We start from the raw sequence: 15,499 nt of genomic DNA, 5'->3' as shown, positions 1-15,499 counted from the left end.
TCTCCAGCTCATTTCTCTTGCAAGCTTTGCTTGGTGGGTGTATTTCGCATTTGCTTTTTCTTTTTTGCTATTCACAGGGAACAAAGAAGGGGTCACAAACCCACGGGCAGATGTCAGGACAGGGCTGACAAGCCTGGGAGAAGGGGCAATGCCACCCACCCCAGCAAGGTCCTTAGAGGCAAAGCCAGCGGGAGAAGGGCTTTGCTCCGCAGTGCCGGCTCTGCCCATCCCTTCCTCTCACTGCCCGGTCCTGCAAGGTGGCTGCTGCACTGTTCCACTGCTCCATCCCTCTGCTCCATTCCTGCTCTCCATCCTGCTGCTCCATCCCGCTGCTCCATCCCGCCTGGCCCGGACATCGCGCCGGTCACGTCTGCTGTGGCAAGTGGCAAGTCTCGCTGATGGCAATGACCACGTCCTGGGGCTGCCGGTCCCGGTGCCGCGGCGCCTCGGGCATCTCGCTCATCTCGTTGACGCTGTTGCTGATGCAGTTGATGTCGCTCTTGTTGCTGTTGTCGTCCGGGTTGGGGCCAAAGATCCAGTCTGGAGGAGGGAAAAGCACAAAACAAGTCCCTGATTACCTCTGGCTGCTCCCACAGTCCAAGCTGGCTGGAAAATTGCTGCCTCCTGCTGCATCCTACCTCTCACTCTGGGTTCTCGCCCTCCCAGGAGGGTCCCTTGCCCACCACTGCCCTTTCAGCCCCTTCTGCTCCTGTGGGGTTGTCTGCTCTTCCCAGCTCTGGGCTGGTTTTCAGGCTGCTGGTTTCTGGAAACCCTCCCGGCTTAGGCAAATGAAATCACTCTGCTAATCCCAAAAATGGGAATGACGTGCCTGTGAAGTGAAGTGTGCATCTGGGCTCTCCGGCAATGTATTTCCTACAGTGGGTTTTTGCTGTCAGAAACAGAGGGGACAATTAAATAACTATGTGACATCCAAATTGGGCCGGAGGCATGGCTGGGGACATGGCTTTTTTGCCTCAAGAGTGTATCACAGCCACACCAGGGCTTCAAACCCTCCATGGCAGCTTTGGGGCTGTGCTTCTTGCTGGTCACCAGAGCACCAGGACGTGGCTCTGAGCTGATCCAAAAAAGCTGATCCAAAACACAGTGGATGGTGGCATAACCAAGACACCCCCTGCAGCACAAGGGGCTGCAGCTCAGTGGAGGCAGATGGTGCTGCTTCCCAAACAGCTATTTTAAAAAAAAAATGGATGTTTTGGCAGTGAGAGCCCATGCCCAGCCATGATGGGAAGGCAGCAACAACGAGGAAACCAAAGCTGGGGAAATCCAGGCGAGGCGAGAAGAACCCTAGAACCTGGTGGTGGCGGGCAGTGGAGCATCAACACCCCCCTGGTTTAGCCCTGCTCCCAGAATAAAGCAGAGATAGCTGCCAGGAGGCAGACAAAAGGGCCAGCCTGGTTTAGCTTTTTCTGAGGGACTCCACTTATTTGCCAATGGATTGCTCTCAAGAAATAGCATTTCTCTCCTTTGTGGCATGGGGTATTTTCTGTCCCCACAGGACATTTCAACTGCAGCTCTTTGGTGGAGGATGTGGGCTGCCTGGTGGAGCAGGGACAGAGAAATGCACTCCCAGTGAGAAGTTGCCTTTCTCATGGGCTGCAGAAAAAAGTTTTGCAGCAAAACTGAGGCTGAATGATGGCAAATGCCATCAAGTGTGAAGAGAATGAAAGATCTAATTTCTCGGCTCGCCCGTGGCGTCCAGACATTTCTGCAGGTGTGAGAAGAGAGAAAAGAATGACCTGTGGTTCTCTCTGCACTCGGTGTGTGCACTGTAGGTCAAATTTGCTGGCTCCAAGGAGGATAATGCTCCCACCACACCGGGCACAGGCAACATGTCCAGAGAGTGACTGTTTTTTCTTGGTTTTCCTTTTTTCTTTACTTCCATAAGTGCGCTAGCAGGATCTGCTGGTTGTGCAATGGGAATGGCAGGAGAAGGACCACCACAGTTCCCTCAGCTACCACAGTGCTGGCAAGAGTGATTGGGAATCTCAGCAAAGATGTGGTCCAAAGGTTTTTGGGGAGCCCTGAGTCTGTCCCAAGTCCCAACCAGGGCATTTAGCTTTCACTTGCATGATCCACAACCCCAGCCAGAGCCTGGGCCCTCCGTCACAACACTTCCCCAAGGAAATCACCCAAGCCCAAAAGGCTCATTTAGGTATTTTTTCCTTTGTAGCTTCGATTTTTCTTGGCTTTACTGGATTTAGACTAAAGCCAAACACTCCACTGTCTTCTTCCTGGTCTGGCCCTGCAGCCTGGGCTGGGTCCACGCCAGACAGAGCCCCAGCCTCTTGTCCCCAAGACCTTCCAGGCTCCTCCAGCCCCCGCACAGACACTTGCTGTGAGGAGAATCCAAAGCAGTAACAAGATTGCCTCCTACAGATACTATAAAGGTCTTGGCTTGCTTTCCTTGACGTCAGCTGTAAAACTCCAGTGGGAGCAGGGGCTGGTCCAGCAAGGAAGAAGGGGAATAAGCGGTAGGAAAAAAGGGGCGATGGGTCCCCAGATATCCTGGGAGCCACTGGATGAGGATTGCTGTGAGCAATAGGAAGCAAAGAGCTCAGCATTGGATGCCTGTGAGTGAGGGGGAGTGGCACTTGGTGGCCAAAATGACAAAACCTTGGGGACATTTGCAGGCAGCAGAAGAAGCAGGAGCTGGATGCAGCACTGTGATAAAGGCAGAAATGCAGGGGATGGGTGTTTTGGGAGAGCACCAAGGGGACCAGCAAAAGCCATTTCTATGGGAAAAGGGTCACAATGCACCGTCACCAAAGGGAATGTGGCTGACCAGGGTGCCTGGGGAAGGTGGCTTGTGTGAGGCTGCCACAGTCTAATTCCTGGGTAAGAGCAGGCTGGATTGTACGCGCTAATCCGAACCACTGCTTCCCTGGGAATTATTTCTGGAGCCTGCTGGATCTAATTACCCAGTAATCTGCAGGAAGATGTAATTAGGCTGTCATTAGAGGGTATTTACTGCGATGCCTTTATGATTTGACTGTGTAAGTAAGGAGTGAAGTAATTACACAATTACACGTTATTTGTGGCCATTTATGGCCTGTAACTTCAGCGTGTTGCCATGTGTGGAAGAGGGGAGCGAGGCCCCGTGGAGCTGGCAGAGAATCTCCTGCCAGCAGGACCCTGGAGAAACAACCATAAAAATGTCAGCACCCTCATTTCCCCTGCCAGCCACTGCCAGATCTGTCCCAGCCACGCACGCTCCTCCCCAGTTTCACCCTGTGGCTCCTCTCAGTTTGTGGGTGAGAAATCAAGGTCTCACAGGTTCCCCTGTGGGATGTCTGGGGAGGAGTGATGGAGAAGAGAGAGGAGAGCTGCACATCTTTGGCATCAATGGGATTAAACCTTGCTCTGATGCGGAAGGGCCTTTGCAGGGGATGGGATGCACAACCTCACGTCATGCACAAGCACATGATGTAAACCTTGGATAACGACCCCGAGGGAAGGTGTAATCGGGTAATGGAGGGTGGTGAAGGGCTGGGAGCCAAGGCATGGTGGTGGCAGCTAAAGGTAGCTGTAGCCCTTAGCATCATGTCAGGTATTTCTCTCTCTATCTCTTACATGTGGCAGTGGGGCTGAATGAGTAACAGAAAATAGACACAATTGCCACTGAGAGGAAAACAAAATCCTCTTTTGGATCAAAGTCCACATATGTGTTCATGCAAGCTCCAGCAAGAAGGCAAGCAAAATCAGGCTAAGCCAGGACACCCAATGGTCCTGGGACACCCAAGGGCAGAGCTGGGGTGAGCAGGGACCACACAGTGTGCTCCTGGGGTGGTGGCACCTCTGGACCCAGGACAGTCGCACTCTGGAGATAAGAAAAAGCATTTCCTGCCCCTACCCAGCCACTGGAAGGAGCTCGTAACACGTGCTGCAAAATCCAGGGCATGCACATGGGCAGGTCTGTGAATGTCTTGGATAAAAGAAAGGGACAAAGTGACTTTCTCAGCCAGGCTGGGGGAGCAGCATCTAACCCAGAGACGCCTCTCCTTGCTCCTCAGGAGCTGCCGAGGCTCAGTGTGCCTGCTGAGGTCTGCGGGGCGAATGGAGAGGTGGGAAGTGCTGAGGTGGGGTGAGATCGATACGGAGCGATTGATCCAAAGCAGCTGGAGAGAGGAGATAGAGCAGACTGGGCAAATCAGGAGTTGTGGAATAGCAACTGTATTATTATTATCCATAAGTAGCAGAGTAACGTGGCACAAAGCTCCCCTGCACTTCCCTGGCTCTGTCAGAGCCTTTGACAGCACCCCTGGAAGCAGACCCTTGAGATGTGCCGAATTTTTGGGGGCAGAAAAACACTGGGGTTGCCCAGATGTCACAGTGTACCCTCCTTGTACCAGCAGCGTGAAGGATGGTCCTCACTTGGAAAACCCTTATAATGCAGGCAGCGGGGAGCAGCTTCCTGCTGTCTGTGTGCAGAGGGGCACAGGGATGCTCTACCCCCAGTCTCATCCCAGTGGGGGTGTCCAGGTCCCCTGCATTCATTGGTGACAGGGTGGGATGTCCACGAGGCACTTCAGCCACTGAAAAAGAGATATCCCCAGCAGAAGAGCAGAGGGAGGTGGGAGAAAGGGCTAAAATTTAAATGGTGAGTGAGACATTCACAGTCCCTGCAGAGATGGAAACAAGGAAAGGAAGGGGTAGCATGTTCGATGAACAATCAAACTCGTGCTCTAATTTTGCTTTAAATGGAGCTGGGTGTGAAAGCAGCTGCTAAAAAAGCCCTTTTCCCAGCAGCAGGAAGCTCCTTTTTCTTTGAAACAAGTCCTGACCCAGCAATCACATTGTGCTCTGCAGCAAGGCTGGACCAGCTCTGGCCAAAGCGTTCCCGACGGACAGGAGTTCAAGGGTATCCCTCATGTGTTTGACAGGATGCAGCATTCACAGCTGGACATCGTATCTGTCTCATTTGCAGGACAGGCTCTACTTATTCATTAGCAAAATCAGCAGATAACTCCCAGGTTTGTTCTGTTGGAAAACCTGTGTCTGCCCCGGCAACAGTAATTTGTTAGAAATCCCCTTTTCCCCCAGATTCACATCTTTCTAAATGAACTTGCTGTTGGGGCCTGTTCTTCCTTCCCCGTTTTGAAGAAATTTGTTAGCTTTGCTGTGCTGGCTGAGTCAAAATTGTCCTGCACCCCAAGCAACACGAGCACACTGCTTTGCTGATAGACAGGTAAGGACACTGTCCCTCTGCAGAGCTGCCACCGGCATGAAGCGTCTGGTGGGGAAAGGGCATGACACGGATCAATTAATTATGATATTCTCTTAAAAACAGCTTCTCTGCACCAGAACAACCCTGGACCAAGCCCATCCATCGGGCAGCATTGCTGCTCCAGAGAATGGGTCTCAGAGAGGTGATGACTCAGGTGTGGTAGGTGGGAGGCAGGCGTGCTCCTGGGAGTGGATATTTGCTCTCCATATCTTATAGTCTTGGATGTTCTCCCCAGAGACAGAGTGAGGACGGCCAGAGAGTGAGGAGGAGTCGTGGTTGGTCTCAGCTCAAGAAAGAGCAGTGCTTGCAGAGGAGTAGAAAGGCACAGTCCTTGCCCCAGGGACCTGGCAGCCCACCACTGGACCACACGATGGCAGGAATGGAAATGGTGCTGTGGGATGGTGCATCCCTGGGGCCAGCCTTGGTCGATCCCCGGCAGCGCATGCTGGAAGCTGTTCCACTGCTCCGGCTTTGTGCTTCAAAGATTTGGCTGCAAATGCAGCTATCCTGGAGTGGGGCCACCTCTCCCTTCTTTTTGGAGGGCAAGGCCACTGCAGCCACTTGTTTGGCCAACAGCTGCAGCCTGTGGCTGCGGCAGTGCCAGAGTGGATGTGGGGATGGGGCATCTGCCTGGTAGTACAGGCAGTTAGTACACTCCCACGGGAGTGGGAACTAACCCAGTGAAAGCCACCCTACAGCAGCCACTGCTAGACATCAGTGCCCATAAACAGCAGCTCAGGAACCCCTGATATACCCCCATGCACCAGAAGGGAAACTGAGGTGGGGTGTCAGTGTCAGAGGTGGGTTAGCACTGAGATGGAGAAACAGAAGGGAACACGATGTGGTATCTTCTTTTCCCACAACTTTGGGAAGCAAAGGAATCATCCTCAAAACAGAGCCTGAAAAGAAGACGTAATTCCTCTCTGATGGGTCTAAGATGCTGTCTGCAATCCCTGCCGTGGGCTGAATTATCCTAAGAGCCCTGCGGTTCTGTGTGGAGCAATTAAAAGTGGATCCCAAGTCCCTGCAGGATCACCCAGCAGCTATTTTCAGCAATGTTACATTCATGCACAGTTTCTTTGTTCAAGGAGACCGTTTCCTAAGGAAGCCTGAAATGTGGCAGTTAGAGATAAGGATGAAAAATAAAAATACAGCCGGTGGGTCAAAAGCGCAAAAAGAAGAAAGACCCCGCTCCAAGAATGGCGCAGGGTTTTGAACGGTCCCAGAGCATCGACCAGCACAGTCCCGCCGGTGTCAGTGAACCCACCCTGCCTTGCCCCAGCTGGGCATCTGCCTTGGGCCCATTCCCAAAGGAAAAGTTTCCTCCAAGGTCTCCTCTGGGGATCAGCAACTCAGAGAGACTTTGGCTGTCACCTCGGGTAACACCAGCAAAGGTCTCCCTGCGAAGCATCGCTCCCACGCAGACCATCAGACCCTTCCCGTGTGGTTCCCGCGCAGGAGCGAGATGCTTTCCCCTTTCCCGGGGACCACACGCGTGCAGTCTCCATGGCAACAGCTTTGTTTCCAGTCAAACTTTTTATTTTTTACCCTTTTTCCTCCAATTTTATGTTTAAATGAGGGTGCTATTCAGTGAACTGCTGGGGACGGAGGAGGGAGGGCGGGCTGATTCCCGAGGATTGCAGTAATTAGGCGCTTCGTACGTTGGTGACAGGCTTGTCATTTGCCAAGCCGGCTCTTCGCCGCAGCGCCGGCTCTGGCAGCTCTCCAGTGCTTCCGAGTTAAGCAGCTTTCCAAATGCTTCGACCCAATTTGCCTTAACTCGTGGTTGGGTCTGAGCTGCACTCACGCAGGAGCCTTTCTACCTCATCGGGGGGCTCACATCCATCCCCAAGCAGAGACGTCTGATGAGTTTTGGGAGAGTGTCAAACATGAGACTTTGTCAGCTCAGAGCAAGTGGAGAGGGATCAGAGAGAAATTAGGGTGTTTTGGGCTATCCTTGGTCTGGTCTCTCCAGGAAGAGCTGAAGAGGGTCTCTTTCAGAGCCCTCTTATCCATATCCAGGTGCTCTGCCTTCCTCCTCTCCGACAATGCATCTTTCCCCCTCCTCCAATGCAGCCTCCCATTTTCCGCTCCTCCCCACCCTCCTGGGCATTGCAGCATTGTTCATCTCCCCCTGGGGATGCCTGGGCAAGCTCTAATTGATTTTTTAAGAAGTATCTGCAAGAGAGGTGTCAGTGTCTCAAATACCTGTTCAGATTTCACAGGGAAAGAGCTTGGCAGCATCCCGAGAACCCCTTTGCCATCCCAAACCAAGCCCAGTGCCTGCTTCTCACAGTCCCTGTGAGTGCACAGGGCTGGGTGATGCTTTGACTTCCCAAGCTATGTCTGACAAGCTGTTATTGAGGAGTCAAAATCACCCTTGATGCCTCCAAGTGACTCTTTAAAGTAGCGATTAACTATTCACACTTTAATCTCCCTGAAACAGGCTCCAGCCCTTTGGCATCTTATTTCCATCTCTCTCTGTATCCTTCTAAATATGCTTAGTGCAGAAATGCTGATAGCAGAGGTTGGAGCTGCTGCCGAGTATATAAATCCAGGCATTGTGTTAAAGGCAGCTAATAGGCCAGCTTCTTATTTACTATCCCTTGGTCCTTCTGTCCTGTCCCTAAAGTAATTTTATGCAAACTCATTCAAATGAAACCTTCTCTTTAAAGGCTGTTCCTTGGCAGTGTTAACAAACACAGGCTCGTCCGCTCTCCTCCGAGGACTGGCTCTTTTTAAGCGCATCAGCTGTGGGAAGACAGGCCCGGAGTGCTAACTAGGATGAGCTGGAGGCAGCCTTCGGCACTGAGGGGTGCTGCTGGAGTTCTGGAAACGCCTTTTCCTCTCTGCCTGGATGGGGAAGAAGCTCACATCTGGATTTCTTACCCTAACTTGGAAAGATGTTGCCTCCACCCTGGGCAGGGAGAGAATGCTCTGCCCTCAGCGAGGGCGCTGAACTGGGAAAGGGCTTCTTCCGAAGTGGCGGGGAGCGGGCAGACCCCGGGGCTGTCCCTGTGCCTGCCCAGCCCTGCGATGGCCGTGGTGCTGTGAAAGGCTGTGGAAGTCCCTTTGCAAAAGGCTTTGCGAGGAAGGGGCACCCTGCTGACCTCGTCCCACGCAGAGGCTGAAGCCAAAGGTCACCAGGGAGCATTGCTGCTGAGCTGGAAATAGCTCAGTCAGGGGCAAGGGTGTCCCGGACCGTGGCTGCAGCCTCCCTCACTGCCCACAGGGGCATGGCATTTGTACCAATTTTGGCCCTACTTTGCAGTACCCAACCAAGGGGTGGGTTTGAGCACTCACATCTGTGCTCTCCTGCATCAAGGACCCCAGCAGTTGGGGGTCCCCTGCTCTGCAGGAGCTCTGCAACTGGACCAGCCCCCGCTTTGGGGGAGTTTCTGACCTGGCCTGACCTGGTCCTTTGAGCATCTTGGGGCAGCAGCATGTGTATTTTTAGGTGCTGTCCCCACTGCCTATCTTTGTTGGGAAGGCAACTCTAAATCAGATGAGTGGCAGAGCTGGGTAATGTTACAGCCCCAGAAAGCTGCTGATTAAGTGTTAAATTTAACACTTAAGACAATTTATCCGTTCCCGTCCATCTGGGGCGAAGAAAGACTCCTCAGCAGCTGCTCCCTGCCATTTTCCTGTCTGAGCTTCATGTGAGATCCCAAGTATTGTACCCTGCCAGGAGGTTTGACCTTTCTTGTCCCAAATACCCCCTCCCTAAATCCCTGTGTCCTGGATCTGCCAGCTCCTGCCTGGTCATGACCCTCTCCCCAAGGGGCTTGGCTTGCCTTCCCATCAGCAAGCCATGGGTGCCACAGCCCCACAGGCACCGATGGAGTTTTGGCTGGTGTGTGTCTCCTGCGTCCCAGGAGCAGGGAAATAAAGGGATTCGAGGATGAACACGTGGATTTTGTTCCAGATGAGCGTGAACTCCCTCCCACTGCAGAGATGGAGCCTGCAGGGCTTCGTCCATGGCTCAGAGCAAGGGTGTGCAAAGGGATTTCAGCTCTGCTCCCCTGAGGAGGACATTGCTCCCCACAGCTTTTGCAGGGTATGCACTTCTGTGAGCCAGGAGCTTAAACCCCTCTGGGTATCCCTCCTGGCTCCCCCTACAAGCTGGAAAGCTGTCACCAGCACCCTGCAGCAAGGCCCTGACCCCCAAAAGGACATGGTGAGCTGGCTGTTGGGGCCAAAAGTACTGAGGAATCAGGCACATTTGCACTCCCCAGCATGACCAGCCTTACAAATTACAGGGCAAAATCACTGAGGGCTTGCCATAAGCAGCAAAGCACCTCTGTCTGCACCTCTCCCTGCACCACAGCCTGACCACAGCAGCCAGCAGAGTGTTTGCACTCCTGCCCTGACGGCGAGGGACCGTGTTCATCAGCAACAGGATGAAACCAAAGAGCCAGGAAGCCAAACCTCACAAAAATGCACACTCTTTGAGCTATCTTTGCATAGATTTGTTGCAGAGGCTGTGATGGCTATGCCAGGGACTGTACAAGGGAGCCAGACTGCTGAGCTGTGTTTCCTAGGAGTTTGTGGATTCACTGGTGTCTAATAAGGGGTTAAGCTCATATGGCAGCTTTTCTTTCATAATGCACTAGTGGGTTGTTATCCTGTGTTCAGCTATTTGTTGCCGTGAAACTTTTCATGTTGGAGACCTCTAATCCAAGCTTAGTTGAAACTGGCCAAAGGATTTTACAGTCATTTGGCAACACAGACTCACGCACATACACATTTATACACATGCACGCACGCACAAGCTTTGTTTCTTTAGGAAGGGGGCTAAACCCAAGGATTTTCTCTAGGAAGGTGGTCAACAAACACCTCAATTTGGAGAACTCAGAACATTAAATTAACTGTCTTCCAAATGTGAAAGGATCAAGGATTGGTCTAAACCCCATCCAAATCAAAGTAGAGATGCAAGCCAGCACTTCCAGGCTTTGCACCAGGCTTTTTTTGGCCACATGCACACAACGTGTGAAGCCTGCACTCACCTACAAAGTCGTAAATGAGGTCTTTGATGAGATGCCCGACGATGGCGTACGCCACTGCCACCACCACCAGGGCTGCCATGAGAAGGTAGAGGACAGCCTTGGGCAGAGGAATGGCATCTCGAGGAGGGGGTTTGTACTCCTTGTAGAGCTGGTCATTGTCCGAGTATGAGTACTGGAACAAGTGGTCCAGGCCAGCTGTGAAGTTGCTGGAGTTCATGGATTGGCTATTGGACAGGTAGTTGTCCTGCTCAGGGTCCTGGAGGACACTTACCACCGAGCTGGTGGTGGCTTCCACTTGCTGTACCAAGTTCAGAGTCTTGTTAACGCTGGGGAGGATCTGGGAGAGGAAAGTGCTCCAATCTTTGATGGCACTGATGTTGCAAATAATCATAATTGCAACGAGGAAAGAGATCTCCAAGCTCAAGAGACTTAAAAAGGAGAGAAAGAGGCGAGAATTGCTGTACTTACACCAAACCATGTACTGCGAACCGGGCAGAGAAGGTCTTGACGGGGTAGGTTTTTAATTTGAAAATTCTTACATGATCCGGTAGGGATGCATCTGTGGTACCTCGGTCTCACTCCTGGAAATGCCCATAGAAAACCCCTATGGGCATGAAGTTCCTTAGGAAAACGTAGATGCTGGAATGATTTTGACTGATATCATTTTTGTTCCTCAGCCGTCTCTCCCTGATGCTACTCACTGATGGAAACCGGAGAGACAGGATCCTGTGGGTGTTTTCAGTCATCTGGAAAAGAAAGATAAATTGCCTTTCTCCAGCTTTTTTTTTTTTTCCACAGGCAATGGTCCTTGGAGAGACAGAAATCCCCCCTTTGCTGTTCCCCAGGCTCGGTTTCAGGCACAAGGTGTGCGATGCCGCGCTGTGACTCTCCCGTTAGCGCTGCCCGAAGCGTTCGCAGAACAGGAACATAGATTCAAACCCCACAAAGTTCAGCCGCTCCCGGCGTGCGATGGAGCCGGCGGCGCGCAGCTCCCGGCCCTTCCAGCCCCGCTTTCACCAACTTCTTTTGCCGGCATCTCCCGATCGATTCCTTTAAAAACAAAACCCATAATCAGAGACCACGGCCACGCCAGCAATGAGCCCAGCACACGTTCCGCGGAGGGCAGCCCAGCCCAGAAGCTGCCGCTCTCGGGTTTTATTTACCTTAAAGACTTTTCCAAGCGAACGGATCCCCTCGCCTGATGCTCCAGCTTGTTTTATTCGGCGCTCGGCTCCCTACGGAGCTCCCCGCACACAGCCCCCGATGCGGTGCCGCTGCCCGCCGTCTGCGGGGAGTGCGGGCACGCCTGCGTGTGTGTGTGTGTTTGTGTGTGTGTGCACACTCCTCCCCGTCCTCTTCCCCTCCTGTCCCTTCGCCCTGCAGCCCGGCTCGCTCTTCCCAGCCGCCCCGGCTCCAGCAGGGAGGGGGATTAGCTGTCGAGAGGTTGGCTCCACAACTCCTAAGTGCGCCGTGAAGCAGGCGATGCGTGGCGGGAGCGTAGGCTCAGCCTCCGCCGCCGCTCCCCGGGGAGTTAATCCTTTCGATGGCAAAAAGATGAGCTTTGATCCGTCTGCTGGATCTTCTCGGAGAGGTGGAGGGCAAGGCGGGGAGCAGCCGGAGCGTGCGTGTGGGGGCGCGGGGGTACCCGCAGGTCCAGCCCGCCCGCTCTCAGCACAGCCTTTGTCTGGGAGCTGTGCCGCCGGCAGGGAGAAATCAAATCGCGGGCGCTGCCGGGAGGAGGGAGGACACCATCAATCCCACCGCCAGCATCCCAGAAGAGTGATGCTCCCCACAGCCCTGCTTCCCCCTCCTGCAGCCTCCACCCAGCAAAGTTTTGGCATCAGGGGGATGCCTGGTTTGCAGAAAGGCCGGAGGGTTTGACGCTGAGCTGCCTCACCCTCTCCCCTCCCAGGTTAGCTGTCTGTGTCAACTGGTGAGAGCCAGCCCGTCCTTGGTCACCTTGATAATGGTCTTAAACTGGTTCATGTTCCCTACAAACACATCTCCTCATCTGCCTTGGCATGGGATTTCAGTGAGGTTCTGGCTTGGTTTGAAGGCACTGGGACTTAATTAAAGAGGAGGAAGAGGAAATCTTAGAGAGGGGGAAATTGTCTTTCTATATTTGGAGGTGAAAATAAATCACAGCTCCATTTTTCACTTCTGCCTTTTTTTTTTTTTAGTGCTGCTTCCCCATGTAAGAAACAGCTGTCACGAGGGCAAGGAAATCACCACGTTAGGCCTGAATGCAGCCAAATGGAGCTTCTGAGAAATAATAGCAAAAGATTAACTTTTTGTGTGTGTCTGTCTGTGTGTGTTACCAGCCAGCAGCAATCCTGCCAGCTGCCTGGGGGTTGGAAGAGTATAGAATAAAATGGCAACATCTCTCCCGTACGATAAAATCACCAGGGCTTAGTTTTGTGATGGACAGATTGTACAGCCCAGGAGCAAAGAAGATGTGGAGGGAAAAGCTTTTCTCCTCTCTGTGGAGTGTGTATGGGCCACGTCACAGTGACTTCTGGCTCCCAGGAACATTTAGCAGCATCCTAAAATTTCTTCTCACAAGTAATCGAGCTATGACTGGTTACAGAAAGACATCTGGACAGCTGCATGGATACATATCCTGCAATGGGACATGTCCTGATGTCCCCCTGCCACACTATCATGGTTGAAGTGGCCCCTCTGCCTCCAGACCATGAAGCCATGGGGGTGTTTTGAGGGCCAGGGCAGGAGTCAGGAGCTAAGGGCAAATGGCTCCTCTCTCAGACTCTGAGTCCTCTCGCCAGATTTTATCCTCCCAAGAGGGAAAACATGGCAAGATTATTTTTTATAAAAACTTTTCAATGCAAACTGAGTTCTGGGATCTGTGCAGGGATAACTCAGTGCAGGCTGGCTTTGCCCTGCTCCAGAGGCACATCCTTTGGCTGGGGATCTCAGGAGGAGAGGATAACCCCTGGGACATGCCCACTGGTCCTTGGGGACCGAAGCTGCTCTGAAACTGTACTTTCACAGCAGTTGTTTGGTGTTAGCAGTTGCCATGGCACCAGTGCATCAACCAGAGGGAAGAGGAGAGAATCTGGTCCAGGCTGAGCCATCCCTGTGCCTGGCTCTGGGATGTGACAATCCTAGGCAGGATCCCACCAGGCTGTGCCTTTTTATTCCCAGGAGGGGATGGAGCTGAGTGATTTGGGGCAAAAGATTTGTAAAGCTGTTTGTGCATGGGGAGATTAATCAGAGAAACTGGGGGCAAAAGTGGCAGCTGTCTGCATGTCTGGGGACAGCTGGTGACATCAGCCCACACCTCGCTCCAGTGGGACACAGGGCAGACCCCCTTGGTTTCCTAGACCTCCACTGAGCACTTCTGGGAAGAGGCTGGAAAAGCACTTGGGGAAGCTCAGAGTTCTGCTGCAGGCACTGACTTCATTAAAGGGGCTGAGGGTAATACCACAAAAATACCCCTCCACCTTTTGTGTTTCCCTGGAGTGGAAGGAAAGTTGGCTCCTTTCATTTTCATTAACACCCTCATCAATTCAAAGTGACTAAATAGATGCTTAACTGTTCATTATGCACTCTCTGCATCTCAGGTCTGAAAGGGAGGCTTTATTTCCACAATTATGGTTTCCATCCCATTACAGAGGGAGAGAGCACGAAGAAATATAGAAGTGTGGATTTTAATAACCTTATATTTCAAACTCTCTGTTATTAAAAAAAATGTTTGCATTTACTGTGATGGGGGGAAGATTAAAAGGATTGCCATGGATTCCACTTAGGGAACATTGCTAATGATTTCAATAAATCACTTTAAATAAAAATCACAATCTCCACAATTCCACTCAAATGCCATTTGGCAGAGGGGTTGATTATAGGAGCAAAATGAATTTTAGAATTAGCTGCTTGTCCTAATGCAATTGGACAAATTAAATTTAGGTATACACACATATCCAATGAAACACATATCTCATGCAGAAGAGCGGTGTTTTGGCCCCTGGGAAAAAGAACAAATAATGTTTTAGTGGGTCAAGAAAGATCTTGTCCCTCATGATGGATGTCGAGGGTTTCTTTCAGCTATTTCCTTGGTATTTTTATTTTATGGCTTATTCCCTACGTAACTACAGTCAAAGCACTGGTGTTTTATTTCCACCAAGGCAGGATCCAACTGACTACTGGGACTTGTCTTTGATAACGCTGGTGTCCATGCAGAGCTGAAAAACTGCCCTGACACGTTGCTAGCAATGCCCAGAGCAGACAGTCTTGATTCCTGTCTGTGTCTGGGACCGTATCCCAGGGTCTCTACACAGGGTGAAGCCCAGCTGGAGATCTGACTCTGTTCCCAGCTGCTTGTCCTCCTCGGCAGCACATAAGGGACATGGAGGCAACAGGCTGTGGATGTGGCAACGACTGTCAGGTGCAAATGGAGCTGCAGGGGTGGAGACCAGCGTAGGATTTTATCCCTGAGCAGCGGGCCGTGGCTTAGGAAGGCTTTGTGTCTCGCCCTGGCCCAGAGCTATTCAGAAGTTGGCAGAAAATGTAGTCAGGAGGCGCAGCTCCAGCAGCAATATCTCCATCTGCACTTTTGAGCAAGACATTTGTTTGCCCAAGGGTAATTTTTACAGCCTTAAGGTGTTTTTTGTGTCTGTCTTCTGTGCTGGCTGCCGACACCAAACCCTGGCCCCCACCAGAGAAACCACCACACACTGTCAGCAGAATAAGCACAAAGATCTACGCCCTCATATGGCACAAGGTAAAACGGTCTTCACAGGACTTCTTCAAACCATGCAAATTTTAACTACGCAGGGTGACATTCACGTTCCTATCCAGATGCAAGCTCATGGGGGCTGCACAGTTCCTGTCCCAGTTTCTGCAGCCTTCCCATGGATGAGGCATGCTGACCTTCATTCATCCCTGCATGGGCCAGATGCTCTTCCCTGCCTCCCTGCCTGGCTGTGCTCAGCTTCTGCACTGCACCCTGCAACAGCGACTTCACTTCCAAGCAAATTCCATACCTGTACCAAAGTTTTGACAGCAACCTCCCTGCATGACAAGAAGTTGTAAAATATAGGCTTATCCTGTATTCCCGTTCCTGGCATTCCTCTTGCCCAGCGATTTCTGCTTGAACAAAACAAACAAACAAGGAACAGCAGCAATTTTTAGCAGGTGAATCAGAGCGAGCTATCTTTATCTATCTATATATAAAAACACCTTTTTAAAAATGTTTTTTTGATGCTGTATTATTCATGCTCCCAAAGCTGAA

At 51.9% G+C, this 15,499-nt stretch overlaps 1 protein-coding gene across 1 annotated transcript; it reads right to left on the bottom strand.

The window, feature by feature from the left end:
* Positions 1-30: 30 nt before the first annotated feature.
* LOC113967598 lies at positions 31-11,914 on the bottom strand. The gene is made up of 4 exons (XM_027683307.1): positions 11,415-11,914; positions 11,191-11,301; positions 10,252-10,997; positions 31-540 (listed from the first exon to the last, which is right to left on the bottom strand). The coding sequence occupies exons 3-4, from the start codon at positions 10,727-10,729 to the stop codon at positions 365-367; spliced, it is 654 nt and encodes a 217-aa protein (XP_027539108.1). The 5' UTR covers positions 10,730-10,997; positions 11,191-11,301; positions 11,415-11,914; the 3' UTR covers positions 31-364.
* Positions 11,915-15,499: the final 3,585 nt, after the last annotated feature.

Source organism: Neopelma chrysocephalum, unplaced genomic scaffold, assembly GCF_003984885.1.
Source record: "Neopelma chrysocephalum unplaced genomic scaffold, ASM398488v2 Primary Assembly neopelma1_64, whole genome shotgun sequence".
Taxonomy (NCBI): Eukaryota; Metazoa; Chordata; class Aves; order Passeriformes; family Pipridae; genus Neopelma; species Neopelma chrysocephalum.
The sequence above is the reverse complement of the archived record's forward strand: the minus strand, read 5'-3'. Positions and strand labels throughout refer to the sequence as shown.